The sequence below is a fragment of the Chanos chanos genome, chromosome 5 (genome assembly GCF_902362185.1).
Source record: "Chanos chanos chromosome 5, fChaCha1.1, whole genome shotgun sequence".
Classification (NCBI taxonomy): domain Eukaryota; kingdom Metazoa; phylum Chordata; class Actinopteri; order Gonorynchiformes; family Chanidae; genus Chanos; species Chanos chanos.
In genome coordinates, this window is record NC_044499.1 from 41892452 (window position 1) to 41906794 (window position 14343).

The following is a 14343-nucleotide window of genomic DNA, read 5'->3' on the forward strand; positions in this document are numbered from 1 at the left end:
GAATAAGACGTTCTCAATAACTCAACCAAATGGTTACAGCTAATTAACAAGTCATGGTTTCAGTCAAGCATGTTAACGTAGGTTAGCGTTACCTCTTAGCCAGGCTAGCAGGCTAATGATAGTGAGCTAGCCCACACGGCATACGTGAATTATCTTAAATGAAGCTGCTATTCTGCAGGTATTTGCATCACAGTAAGTAACACAGTGATAGCTAGCTGTCCAATCCCTTACACATAATTGATCAGTCGTCAATGATACACACCAGAAGTAATATATCTGCGGTGGCATTTTACAGCTACCAAGTCGAACCGGCTGGCCTGCTAAATTGCTATTAAGCTACCTAGTTAACCTAGCTAGCTGATGTAAGCTTGTTTACTATCGTTAGCTAAGCTAGTTAACTCGCTAGCTGTCTGCTGGCTCACAGGATTAGCAGAACATGCTAACCTAGCAAGGTTTGTTAAAGATAAAAACATCGACTTCAATTGCACGAATAACAAAGAGTCCAACCAAACATGAAATTCCAACTGCAACTCTAGTAATTACTTGCTCCGATTTCTGAATCAAATCTAGCGATACCTTTGCAGCTAGGAAAAATAATAAATTCTACTTACTTGGCTGATGCGCGAAAGGCCGAACCACTACTCACTCTCAGCCACGGCCGCCTCTTTCCACTCACACTAAATCGGGCCTCCTTATCAAGCTCCCCTTGCACAATATAAACAAGGAGCAGCTCCTTCCAGTGGAGCTTGATACAGACCAGTCCGACACCACTGTTAGTCTTGCTAGACCTGGCTACCGATTTAGAGTTATTTCAATGGACACAATTCACGATCTTCAATTTCCAGAGCTATTTCTGACTCGATTGTTTCGCTTCTACAACACTGATGGTTTCCATTCGAACTCCCCCTCCCTAGCCCTTTCGCTTCACACTACCGTCATCGTACGCGCACGGAAAGTAAGCCATTGTCCAATAAGAGAATTCAATGGTAGTATGCGTTGTTTAGACTCGAGCGCATGCGATTCAGTATTTCAGTATTTCAAACTGTGATTGGTTGTATGTTTGACTTGAACTTGAGTGGGAGCATGCAAAGCAACATTTTTGCTGCAGCTGGGTACTGGAGAGAAATAGGTTCATGTCTAGGTTTGTAAACGAGCGTATAACAAAGCGTGAATATAGACCCTCGGTGCTATAGACCCTCGGTGAGCGAATGTAGTATTTTGAAACTAAAGCACACAAGTTACATCATTTTAAAGGATTTAAAGTTATTTGCTGTCTCATCAAATTGCAGAGTTACAGAGATACGTGTAGTATCCCACACGTATAACGGATTTCTTTGAGCCAATTATTACAGCTATTACAAAATATTACAGTTATAACCACAAGCTATCCCTGCTATTTCAATGGTGTGTAAGATTAAAGAGAAACGTTAGAGTTTCTAGCTAGGCATGAGAGATCTACCATCTGACGCTCTAAAGATAACAGTTACGTGTAGAGTGCAACACATTGTAAAGCCAACTGCAGCAGACTGTCTCAGTGTAAGAGTATAAAAATTGCTGTGGAGATGCATGCCTACATGGATCTGGGGTTTCTGTTTACTGAGGTCTATTCCTTTGAGACAGCCCTATGAGTTATGCATAAGGTGGTCACAAAGACCATCCCTGATGGGCAAGATGAGGAACTCTGTTACTGAGGAGATATATAAACAATAGCAAATAAATTACAAAGGGCTCAGAAACAAAATACATACTAAAATATTTATAAGCCTATGTATACAAAACATTTTAGTGTTTGTTATTAAAAAGTCTGATAGAGTCATTGAAACAATAGTCTTCCATTTTTGTGACTAATTACTACTTTACTGTAATGCTACTACTTCACTGTGTCATACAGGACATGCTAACTTAGCCTGTTAGCAAGCTGACAGTGTTATGCTCCTACAGGTTTGAGGGGTTGCTAAGGTGTAGCCACTCTGATTGGTTTAAAAAAAAAAAAAAAAAAACACCTGTCACAGACACAGCAGAGCCCTACATGCCAAGGAGCATAACAGGCAAGGATGATGTCTATAGTTATGGTCAAACCATAATTATGCAGATGAATGGAGTCCAGGATATGCATAAATACATGAAATTGTATCCTGTCGCAAACTACAAAACATCCTGTTGATTAATGCCTCAAAATAAACCATAAGCCAATAGCGAAGTAAGAATGTATTTAATCGTATATCAATTGTAAAGATTAATGAGGAAGGCCATGTAAGGATACTTATAGAAAATCTTGGGGACAGTAAAAGATCATGTGTTTTATTATAAAGAAAGCCAACATTGCACTCTTTAGTCAAGCAGGTGCATCACCACAAACATGTGGTAGTCATCCAACAGCAGAGCACAAGAACTATACACATCTCAATGTCCATCCAGGATAGGCACTGTCACTCAGTAACACTAATGAGAAAGGAAATGATAGCTCTGTATATTTTGATCTATGACATTTTTATAAAGTTTTCTTAATTTGACTTGTTAGAGGTACCTGGAAAGATTAAATAGTGCTGCATTCAACATTAAGATCACTTTATAAATCTCCTATCTGTCTAACTTAATTGTCAGATGAATTACATCTGACCAGGCACTTTTATTCATCTTTATTTGTCACTGTGAAAACCTTGTTCATATTTGACCCTTATTTTGAGCAGTCTTATTCGTAGCGTGGTCTGTTTTCTGTTTGAATGCCCTTTATGTCTGCTGGCGGGTTGTGGTGTTGTAGTGCTTGCTCTGTAATTTTTGCTATGTTGAGCATAGTGCACTCTGCTCCATCCCCATCTGCTCCCCAGCGGTTCGTGCCAGCCCTTATCTTGATCACAGCCCTTCCAGATAACAAATATGCATAGCTGGCCCCAGTGGCTGCTCTCTGACTAAAGTGTTTTTTTTCTCTCTCTCTCTTGCAAACTGTCCAGAGTTAGATTTATCTTACAGCACCTTCACTATCCCCTCCTTTGTTCCTCTCTACACTTGGCTGACTTGGACATTGTTGGCTGCCCTGGCAGCTGATGGACAATATATTGATAAAGTCAATCGGAGGACTTTTTAGCAATATCGGGCAAAGTAGATGGAGAAATAAAGAGAGTACACTATCTCCCAGTGGACCACAAAGACGGTGCAGCCAAAAGACTAGGGTGAAAATGTACTTTAACGGAGCGTTTGATAATTGGGCTCAGTATCAGTTCTGCACCACTCCTTTCCTTGTGTACTTTTTCTCTGACAATACCAAAATTCTAAAAAGACTGAATGTGCATCAAATAGATAGATAGATAGATAGATAGATAGATAGATAGATAGATAGATAGATAGATAGATAGCTTACTTGAGTGTCTTAAAGAGAGTGCATCACACATAATATTCGTGGCCAAAAGGACAAGGTCACAAGCACAGTGAAAACTGACATGGACATTGGTTAAAATACAGGAAATACATATTTGTCCCATGTCTGGTTACCAAATGTGATTCAGAATGGCAGTGTCCTTATTCTTTTCCTTCATTACTACATAATTTTCTAATTTAATACAGAGTTGAGATTAAGCGTAAAAATACAAATTCTAAAAAAATACTTTCCAGAGCAATGTCCTAGTAAGGGTCAAATGCATCAGGGACTGCTTTGTAATTCAGGCATTTTACTGTAAATAAACGTAAGTAATAAAAGTAAATAAAACTGGTAAAGTTTATTAGTAAATAAAAATTGCCTAGTTTTTACTGTCATAAGTATGTGTTCTTAGATCGCTTTTGATTATTTAATCGTTTCCAGACAGGCAGGATTTTCTGCGTATTATACCGTTAAGGAACTCTTCGGCATCTTTCTGATGACTAAAGAGAAGTGTTCTGTTGTGACTACAGACAGATCTTAATGGAATTATGTTTGTAAAAAGTTTTAAACTCGTCCATTTAGAGCAAACCTAAACGTGATGAATGCCGAAACATCCGACGAAGACGTTTTGCTGTGACAAGATTAGTAGTTGAGGGGAATGAGACACTGGAGGGCGACGTTGAGGTGGTACATGTTACGACCCCTAATTGTAAAGATCCCCACCAGTGTTACGCCACCAAGGAGAGTAATATTATACACAGGCATTCATATTCATGGTTTCTATGTGCTCCTCTCTTGATCAGTTTAAATGCTGGGACTCCGGACTCGTGATATGATATGATTAGCATAATCCAATGAATTTTATCTTCAGCACATAATGACCAATTTGCCAATTGGTGAAAGTTGTAAATGTAACTGGGTGCAGCAAATAAGGTTTACAATTACGATCTGCAAATAGTAAGCGCGTGTTGCAAATGCAAATTTTCAGCTGCAATTATGTTATCGTGGGAGTGTCTGGAAATATCATATTCGGCAAGTATGTTTTCTGATGTTTGTAAAGAGTCTCAGTCCTTACTATAGAATACCGTGAGCTGCTGTTCAATAAAATTCGGTTCCCTATCAACATTGTGCAGAGAGCGCTCACGTGATGTGAAATTCAGTAGCGTCATAATGCAAATACTTGCAATACTAACTGGTACAAAAATCGCAGTGATCCTGAACACCTCATTTTGAATAACTAGACTTTCAGTTCAAGGTGACGCATACAGTTTGAAGGACTGGTGGTAATATATTGACGTTTTACTGGTAATCTACTGGGTATATTGTACGACTCAGGTTTTGAATGATGTACAAAACTATAGCTATAGTGTGTTCCATCGACAGAGTGAGAGGCTACATGCAATCACCTGTCTTGTTGCTTTGTTCTTGACCACTAACCAATTTGAAAGTCACAGAGGAAAAGTACCAAGTATAAAGTATTGGATGGTTCCCAAACTGCCGGAAATTAAGGCACCATTCAGTCCTGTTAAATTAATTAATTATTTAGTTTATTTATTAAATTATTTTAGTGCATGTGTATTGTTGCACAATTTACGTAAGTATATAAGTTTTAATGATAGATTAACATTTTCTGTTGATTTTGCAGATGCAAGCAGGGCAGCGCAAGCAAGTAGGTCACACCAATCGTCGGCAGCTGACCAGTCTGCTTGACTGTGACCTCCTTGGACAAGCCCAGGTAGAGAGGGCAATGAGAGCTGACATAAGAACATCACGCAAGACTACCAAGAAAGGTCTGGAGAATAACTTGAACGTACACACAGACTGGCATGCCCATGAAGCATCCGCTACTTTATTATTAGGCTATTATTATTACATACTGCTTAGCCTTGATGTCCAGTAGCAGAATCTAGACGGACACTGTGCAACACCGACTATATTTATATTTCTAGATAGCAATATAACGATAGCTGTATGGTCAAGATATGCAGCTAATAAAGAAGTTAATTGTGGATAATATGAAAACATTATTCGTATTTGGCATTCAAATGATGGGCACAATATTTTTCCATAACTTTTCTTCTTTCTTTGTCACATGCTGGTGCATTTTGTTCATCATGGTAATTAATGTTACCAAAGAGTAATCAGCTTTTTACTTTTCTCTGCTGATCATTTGACACCATTCAAAAAGAAATTTTTGGCAATGTGTTTTGGCTCAGGGCCTTGGTATATCAAGGGGTTTGTGGAGCTTACCAGATAGTTCTAAGCCCTCAGACTCTGCCTATGCCATGTTGTGACTGCCATGTCAAAGTCAGTGTTCCTGAGCCAGAACCCTGGCCTGTCAAGGGGGGGTTCAAAACCAGCTCTGTGCCAACCCCGCCAACCTGGTGTCACAAAACTGGCCTCAACTTGGAGATGAGCACCTGGAGAGATCTGGCAACAAGCTATTTTAAAAGAGGACTGGCACTCAGGCAGCTACCTCTAAAACAATTTGGCCTTTGATACTGCCTCCTCAGTTTTGTGTGTGTGTGTGTGTGTGTGCGCGTGTGTGTTTTTTTTTTTTTAATCCAAAATAAAGTAAATGGAGATTAAATTACCTGTAATAAATAAGGCAAAAAAAAAAAAAACTACTGCATGCAAATTTACATCCTATGTTCCATGTCCCAATAGTAGGGCAGTATGCCACCATGGCATCTCTATAGATCAGTAGGGCACTGTTTTTTTTTTTGGTTTATCCTGAGCTTTACAGACATATTTGCATTGAACATGAGCCCTGTTGGGTAGTTTGTGCCCCTTACTGTGTGTTTGTGTTCCAGCTGACTCTGTGCTACGCAAGCGTGACGATGCCCCCCATGGAGAGTCCCCTCTGCCACGGATCACTCAACTACCACAATCCAGTTTGCCCAATAGCTCCAGACACTGGTACGCTGCCAGGGGCACCTGGGCTACCATGACAACCATTTAGCACGAAAGAAAAGCAGGGAAGCAGAACGGCAGTTGATCATACATTGGGGACAGATTTGTCACCATGTGATGTCTGCCAGCCCCCTGCTATCAGTATGGAGCAGGCTGTTCGCCACATTAGAGGATGATGATCTTTAATTTCGGTTGGCCCCTGAATGCAACTGTTATCATAAAGGAGCACCGTGCACTGTCCATGTTGAGATCAGAAGAATTAGACAGTGGTCTGGTGTTCAATTGAACACAAATTATGTTTGCTTTTATCTTTAAAAGAACACATGAGAGGACAGATAGAAGTGTGTGGGTGTGTTTTTTCATACTTATATGAATATGAATATGTACATTTGTTAATAGTCATGGATTCTACGCTGCGTTCTTACAGTGCTGGTGTTTGTCCTACACAATCAGACACTCCAGAAGAACTGTTCTACCTTTTCTCTCGCAGGGTGGTACATTCTGATACAGCAGGTAATATCTTTGTGTGAGATTTTACTTCTGCCATTACTGTTACCAGTATATCAGTGCAATATTTAATTTTTTAGCATGCTAAAAAGTTTTTAAAAATTGTAAAAGTTTTTAAAAGAAGATGTAAAATGGCTCGGAAAGGCAAGTTAAATAGGTGTGAGAATTTCTCACAGTTGTCTGCCTGCTTTATGTTTTCAGATGTGATTTTGGAGTGCCTAGGGAGCATTTGGGAGCTACATTATCCGTACCTGACCAAGGCAGTTACTCTTGCCGAGCTGTGTGAGGGCAGTCAGAAACAGGGGACCACACAGCTTCAGGACACAGCAGGTTTCAAATTAACCCAACTGATTTACATATCAGAAATGTAACATTTAATAGTGTCTCACAACAGGTTGTTACAATCTCACTCTGACTCATGACAAAGTGCTGAGATTTTGTCAGCATTTGTTCCATGGAAACATCAGTCATAACACAGAAATAGTGTTTAGATCTTTTTTCTCTGTGTGACTGACATTGTGAGAGTAAAAGAAATGTCAACATATCTTATATTCATAGAAAGGCCACAGAAATGAGTCCCATAAGCTCTGTACGTTGTGAAACATCTATTCAGTGATTAATGAAAGCAAGTGCTGATCTTAAGATGTGTCGTGGTTCAACTCATTCACAGTTCAGTTTGCATGCAGTTCAGTTTGCAAACTATGACACACCACAGTATGGTGTGTCATAGTTTGGCTTGAAAGATCATTGGACCAACTTGGAACTGAAAAATTTCTTTCCTTCTTAATTTAAACATATACACAAAAGAACATTTCCAGACACACACACACACACACAAATAATAATTCAAACGGCAGCAAAAAAAAAGAGAAATCTTCTGAAACTCAACTTTAATAACAGTTATTTAAACTTGGTTGTGATACTTTTGAAGATGTGCTGCCACTCCGAAGTGTTTCCTGGCACATTCCAGATCTTCATATAACACTGTTGATTGTTGCGAATGGTGGCGAAACGGAAATACCACTGCATCTGCGATTTGAAAAAGACAGAAAGGTCATCATTTTCGGGACTGCCAGTGTGTCAAGCATGCCATTTCGGCAGAAAAAGAAACGCATGATGACAGTGAAATGACCAACATCTTAACATATGTCATTTATGGTCATGACGCCATGTGTTTGGTTGCTGTTTGATATAGCTGCTTTGTTAACATTTCCATTTAAGCCGTTATAATTGTCTGGTCAGTTAAAGCGAACGTGCAATTCATGATGTGAATATTGTCTCGTAATAATGAAAAGAAAAATTAAGGCCATTCCAACTTCAAAAATATATTATTTTTAATGATCAAAAGTACAAAGAGTGTGAAATGTTCTCCCATACTAAGAATAGGCCTATATATTGGTATATAGGCCTGTAACTTGGAATAATGTCAGGGGATAAACTGTACAGAGCTCGGGTGAAAAAGATAAGTAAGACTACGGTTTTCTACTATAGTTTGTGATAGAAAACCGTTACACCCCTACCGAGCTTGGAATTTCTAGAGTTATTTCGTTTGGCTAAATGGTGTGTGAGTCCATTAATGTCAATTTTACATTAATATTCACTGTTTAAATTATATTGTGTGTTAGTGCATATGACAGAATGTGGTAATGAGACAAAGAGACTGCAGTAGACTTTGTATTATGAGCAGCTGTAAGTTGGGTATCAAGTTCAGTTGCGGAGCAGGATGTTTCCTGTTGATAGACACAAAACGTCTGAGGAGGACAAGGAGAACTGTCACCAGTCCCACTATCCTCCAGCTGTCTGTCAAAGAACCATCTGTCACCAAAGAGAGTAAGAGTTCAAAAGCCATCATGTTTTCCACAGCAGTGCTCTCTAATTCCCTCTCTTTAACTGTGATAAGTGCTTTAGAAATTTTATTTGGATCAAGTCATATAAGAGAGAATTGTAACAACTTAAACTCACCAGCAAATGGTTCAGCACAGACGACAATCCATGGATTTATTTAGATCAGATTCACCTCAGATTGTAGTGTTATCATTCAGCTTGATTCCATTTTTCAGCATTTTTTTTTGTCTGAAGATGGCCTTTCTCCATCCCAATTACTATTTACTCCAGTAGTCCAAAACGAAACGTTTCTCTCAGCAAGCACCTCGTCATACCACATGACCATTTTTCTGAGATCATTTTGCTGTATAGGTCAATAAGCAAAGCTGACTGCTGCCCCCCCCCCCCCCCCCCCCCCCCCCCACCCCATCAGTTTGCATTAATGTTTGTTGCTGAGGGCGGATCTATTGTGATGTGTAAATCCTGTTAAGTGCCATGTCTGTGTAACTGTGTTTCATTTTTGTTCTTTTCAGCTCTGTCCTTTGCCCTAAGGACTCTCTACAGCCCCTCTCAGTGCCCTGAGCACTGGGAAGAGGGGATCCTCTCTACCGCCACCATTCTTGGCCTGCCACACCTCTTCCAGAGGTACGATATATATTAACAGGTAGTAAATCTTGAGGATTTAAAATTAGCCCCAACCTGATCACCATTAGCATGTGTAGACGAGATACATTATAGTAGTTGCATACATTTCAGTAGTTGCAACATAGCCAGCAAGCATTTACCAAAGCTATATCACAGAAGATATTTTGTTTTATTCGTAACAATGACCCAAGTATAGTAAGTCATAAGCTCAAACAGTATTTAACAAAGTCTTGTTAGGGTAGACCACCGTGGAAAATTCTAGATCTGCTCCTTTTAAGGTTAACCATAAATTTTCCACAGCAGTGGAGCTAAACCTAGAGTCATTTTAAATTCATACTTTGTGAGACTTATTTCAGTATTGATTGTCCCTTTTTGTCCTTTTTTTGAAACTTAAATACTGTAAATGAATATGCTGGTTCACTATACACAATGACAGTAAGGTATCAAGGTCGAGTCAGCTAAACAGTATTTAAAACCCAGTTATCTCTGCTATAATATTGAGTATCAAGCCTCTTGGCTTCACTTTCGGAAGATCCAAGTTTCTTACACCTTTAATGAGTGCAGAGGAGGTCTGGGGTTAGCCTTCCTTTGTGAAATGTGAAAATGTTGAGTAAGTATTGGCAGCATTCAAACCGTACCTCCTGAATCCACTCCCCTGTCTCTGGGGATAGTGGAATGGCTAATTTAAAGGAAATTAGTCATGTTCAAGACAGTGGGTGGAGATGGATTTCAGTCTGGTGTCTCATGTGATGTTAGAATGTTTTCTGAATAAAGTCATTTTTGATTAAGTAAGGCTGCAACAACATTCCACCCATCCGAAAAGTGACATGCTTACAACTAATGTTGAAAAGGTCAACATAAACACCATATAAAAGTAAATGCCAAGGGTTTTCTTGTTGTAGTTTGGTCACAGAATGTATATTTGTCAGCAAGCATGCCAATATATTGATATACATCTAAATAAGCTGAGCAAACAATGAGTATCTAATTTCTGAATAAAGCATCACTTTGAAATTTCATTGTATTGACAGGTGTTTGAATGAGATGGTGCAAAAGATCAGTTCTGTGACCGTGTGTGACTTCCATCATGTTTCATACAAGGTAAAGGTTGGGCTACAGGAGGAAACATGAAAGATGATTGGTACATCAGACACCATCACACAACACTAGATTGACAACAATCAGGGGCTGGAGCAAGGGGTATTTAGAATGCATTCCAGTGTCTGCTTTCTCTCATTTTCTTAATTACGCAGTAGGGGGAACATATTTGTTTCATCATACCATTTCTTTCTGCATGTTGGATTCTATTTTTGCCTTGAGCCAGACCCCCCCCCCCTCTCTCTCTCTCTCTCTCTCTCTCTCTCTCTCTGTGTCTGTTTGTGTATCTGTATTTATGATGCAGTATAAAGACACTATTCTTCAGAGAGCATGTGAACGTTGGCTAGAGCTTCACCTGGTAACTCATCTTTCATGTCACATCAACCTGAGAGATCTGCCCTTTGACCTCCTACTCAAGACTCTGCGATGCCCCAGGTCCCACAGTTTATTTGCGAATCTCATAATATGTGCTTGTCAGGGGCATAAACAAAATCACAATACAAAACCTTATTGCACCTTCAATGAACCTGAGGAATAAATTCGAGCGAGTTTGATGCCTGTAGTTCGTCATTATGTCTGTTAGAGTGTGGGTGTAATTTAATGTTTTTGGGTTTATGTTTTTCAGACTGTTTGTCTCTAGCGAATATGAGCTCCTGAAGACGGTTCTGCTCTGGGTTTATCTTCAGATCAACCCTAACGATCAGATTCTTCCTTCACACAGTGCCGTTATCACCTTCTTTTCCAAGTATACACAGATACGAACATACGTAGACACCTTCACACACATGCACGTTCTTAATTATAATTTTATTACTTTAACTTGATTATATTATTAACTTGGGACTTCATAATGATCCACAGCCAACAGATGTTCTCACTATAATGATAGCCATACTGTATAATGAATATGCTTGAAATGGCTCATTTTACTACCATCGCTGTGACTCTGGACATCAGAGTTTCTGATTCCTCATCCCAGGAATCATTTCATCTCTCTTTGATGTGCAAAAAACACTGACCTTGATGCTACGCTCATAAAGTGTGTGTGTCCTTAAACATATGGTGTGTTTATTCATAGTCTCAATGATTTCTTTATGTGGCTTGTGGAGCAAATAGCCACGCTTATTACATCAGTGTTCCTGACTCTCTGTTCCTCTTTCTTTCTCTCTCTTTCTTTCTCTCTAGCTGCTCTCTCAAGGCAGGAATTTTCTTGGAGCAGCCTATAGGACAGAAGTATACTGTTCTTTTTCAAGCACTTCATCTACACGGCATCACAGAATGTGAGTGAGGAATTTCACACGCACGTGCACATACAAACACGTTTGAAAAGGTAGGGATACTTTACACAAAGAGATGAAAGCAGATCACTTTGGCACTAATGCCTGTCCAGTTATCCCATAGGAAGTTTGGGATTTATGAAAAATGTAAATCATCATGAGGCATCTGGCCAGTTTACTCTTGTGTTAGCTTGTTCGATATTGTGACGTAACTCTTATTTGTTTAGAGACTCTTAACTAAAAAGCCTGCGGGTTTAGTGATATGTGTGTGTGTGTGTGTGTGTACCTATTAGCTGTGCTGCTCCGCTGCCAGTAGCCAGCCCATTTCCCAACAATAAAATCACATCATATGTCTGCACAAAAATTTCACTCTCGTTCCCTTCGGAGAATAGGCAATCGGCTTGGAAATGATCCACACAATGTGAGAAAAACATCCCTACAATCCTGTCTCGGACATCAATAATTTAAAACACGTTCAGGAATATATGTATAGATTCATACTCATATGGATGTGCATTCGGACTCCCAGCTGGACTCCACATGAGTCCGTGCGTAGAGAGAGACAGGCTCACAAATAGCATATTTTCAAAGAAACATGCCTGGAATAAATAAGAAACTCTCTCTGTTTTAGGGCACCATCTGGAGGAAATCCAGCAAATCAATTTGTTTCCTCAGTCCTGGCTGCTCCTCATCTTCTCCAGACATTACTACACAGTGAGTCTATCTGAACATATCATCTGGGCCTGCTTTGTTACTTAAATGTCTTAAATATTTCGGATTTGTGATGGATAAATAATACATGTATATGAAAAGAGTGTCGTGTGTGAAAGGCAGAAGATTTTTTTTTAGCTTTTCATTTTAGTCTGCTTTGAGTATCTTGATTGGTTTGTCTTTATGAATTTGATAATTTATTTTGGCTTATTTGTCATGAATCCCAAAAAATGCTCTCTCTCTCTCTGTCTCACACTTACCCTGTAGCTTCAGAGAGGCGGTGACATGTCACTGACTGATTTCTCCACAGATGCGATCCGTTTTGGAATGATCATCAAAAATGTACCGTAACCTCCTGCTGTCATTTAGCTTCAATTTTTTTTTAGCCTTCACTATTCTCTTAAACTTTAAATTCTCATAATCCTGGGTTTATATGCATTCCCATTTCTCTTAAACGGGTGCCTTTTCATCTCTTACATTGTCCTGACATTTAAAATGAAAGAATTATGGCAGAAATGCTACATGTTGTTTGAGTGAATGTGAAATCAGTTGCTGTGAGAGAATGAAGACAAATCAAGGATACCATTTAAGAGAACTGTCACAAACGTATAAGCATTAGGACTGGTTAGCAGTCTCTCTCTGATATCCTGTAGGAATCACAGTCTTGCATTCAAACCATTGGACTCTATGGCTTCTATTTCATCCTTAAATCTACCGGCCTGGATACGTCAGACACCTATGGCTTCTCTCTAGAGGTTAGAATTTCTTCTGGCTGGAGGCTAGAATGTGCTTAAATGTACCTCAATCTGCATAACATGTCAGTGAGGCTATTTTATCATCATCCCCATCTACTAGATGGAAATAAATTGTTTTAATTTTAACCACTAGATGTCAGAATATTACAACTACCAATGAGGTGTGGAGACTAATACACATTAGTAATATTGATTTCATCTGGTGAAACTTTTTGGTATGAAATATTGAGAGTTATACTCAAGTATATTTACACAGTGTACTGCATTTTACAGTGTGATAGCATCTTCAACTCTCTTCTCTTCTCTTCTCTTCTCTTCTCTTCTCTTCTCTTCTCTTCTCTTCTCTTCTCTTCTCTTCTCTTCTCTTCTCTTCTCTTCTCTTCTCTTCTCTCTGTCCTGCAGAGGTTAAGGCACTGGGACCCTGAACTGTCCTCAGACTCCTTTATGACATGCCCCTTCAGCATGGTCGCAGAGCGGCACATGCGTTACCAGATTACAGTGCAGAGCTGCATAAATCAAGAATGGCAGGTGTTCAGCAGTGGCCCTATCAATCAAAAGTTCACTCTGAGAAAACGCTTTTGTAAGAGCCAGGTAAACACTTGCATCCACATAACTTGGCATACACATAGACATTCACACATGCAAATGAATGTATGAGATAATAATGTGGAAGTAATGGACATTTTGTGATCTACAGATGTATAAACTCAAAGGGCTGTGTGTTCCCATCTTGGTTACCTTTGCCTTGGCCTTTCCATCATCTTAATACTGTGTTCCACAACTCTAATAAAAGCATTGCCGACCCAAACAAAAGTCTTTTGGCATGTTTGTGAAAGCACACCTTAATATGCTTCGGTTGTTGTTTTGATCATTTTGGCAATATGTCACTGTCACACACTGAATCATTGAACTGTTTACAGGTACATCACATGTTACGTACATAACTCATGGATGATTCAGTCAATGTTTTTCTGTGTCTAAAGTTATATAACTGTAATCTTGTGCAATACAACATGTGTATTTGCAATCAAAAGCAAGTACATTCTCAGTGTGAATGGGTCGGCCACAGTACGTCAGCATTACACAATCCACTAAGCAGTGACTGCTATTATTACACCAAGGTTTGATTCTGTGTCCCAGTATCAAAAGCAGAGTTTCTGCCTGGGAGACATAATGGAGATATGCGCTGTTTGTTAGGACAGGCAGCTCATCAGATTGTGTCCACTTGTTTCAGTCCCTTAGCTGCACTGGATGACCC

At 39.4% G+C, this 14343-nt stretch overlaps 2 protein-coding genes across 3 annotated transcripts in view; one reads left to right on the forward strand and one right to left on the reverse strand.

Moving 5' to 3' along the window:
* Positions 1–885, reverse strand: part of waplb (WAPL cohesin release factor b) — a 28093-nt gene extending 27208 nt beyond the window's left edge. For both annotated transcript variants that reach the window (XM_030773598.1, XM_030773597.1), the window contains exon 1: positions 612–885. The gene's annotated coding sequence lies outside the window, so the exon portion shown is untranslated. The remainder of the gene's footprint in view (positions 1–611) is intronic.
* A 3815-nt stretch (positions 886–4700) lies between these two features.
* On the forward strand, positions 4701–13851 carry btbd16 (BTB (POZ) domain containing 16). Its single transcript, XM_030775037.1, has 15 exons — positions 4701–4739; positions 5001–5165; positions 6169–6274; positions 6977–7105; positions 8516–8605; positions 9133–9244; positions 10276–10345; positions 10647–10777; positions 10968–11087; positions 11528–11622; positions 12251–12333; positions 12598–12672; positions 12984–13085; positions 13488–13676; positions 13783–13851. The coding sequence occupies exons 1-15, from the start codon at positions 4701–4703 to the stop codon at positions 13849–13851; spliced, it is 1575 nt and encodes a 524-aa protein (XP_030630897.1).
* The last annotated feature ends 492 nt before the right edge of the window (positions 13852–14343 follow it).

Excerpts from the sequence above, each read along its gene's own strand:
- btbd16 (XM_030775037.1), top strand. The coding sequence starts at position 4,701 with ATGTACAAAACTATAGCTATAGTGTGTTCCATCGACAGA. Across the intron at positions 4,740-5,000 it reads TAGTGTGTTCCATCGACAGA|ATGCAAGCAGGGCAGCGCAA; the intron begins GTGAGAGGCTAC and ends TTGATTTTGCAG. Across the intron at positions 6,275-6,976 it reads CCCAATAGCTCCAGACACTG|ATGTGATTTTGGAGTGCCTA; the intron begins GTACGCTGCCAG and ends TTATGTTTTCAG.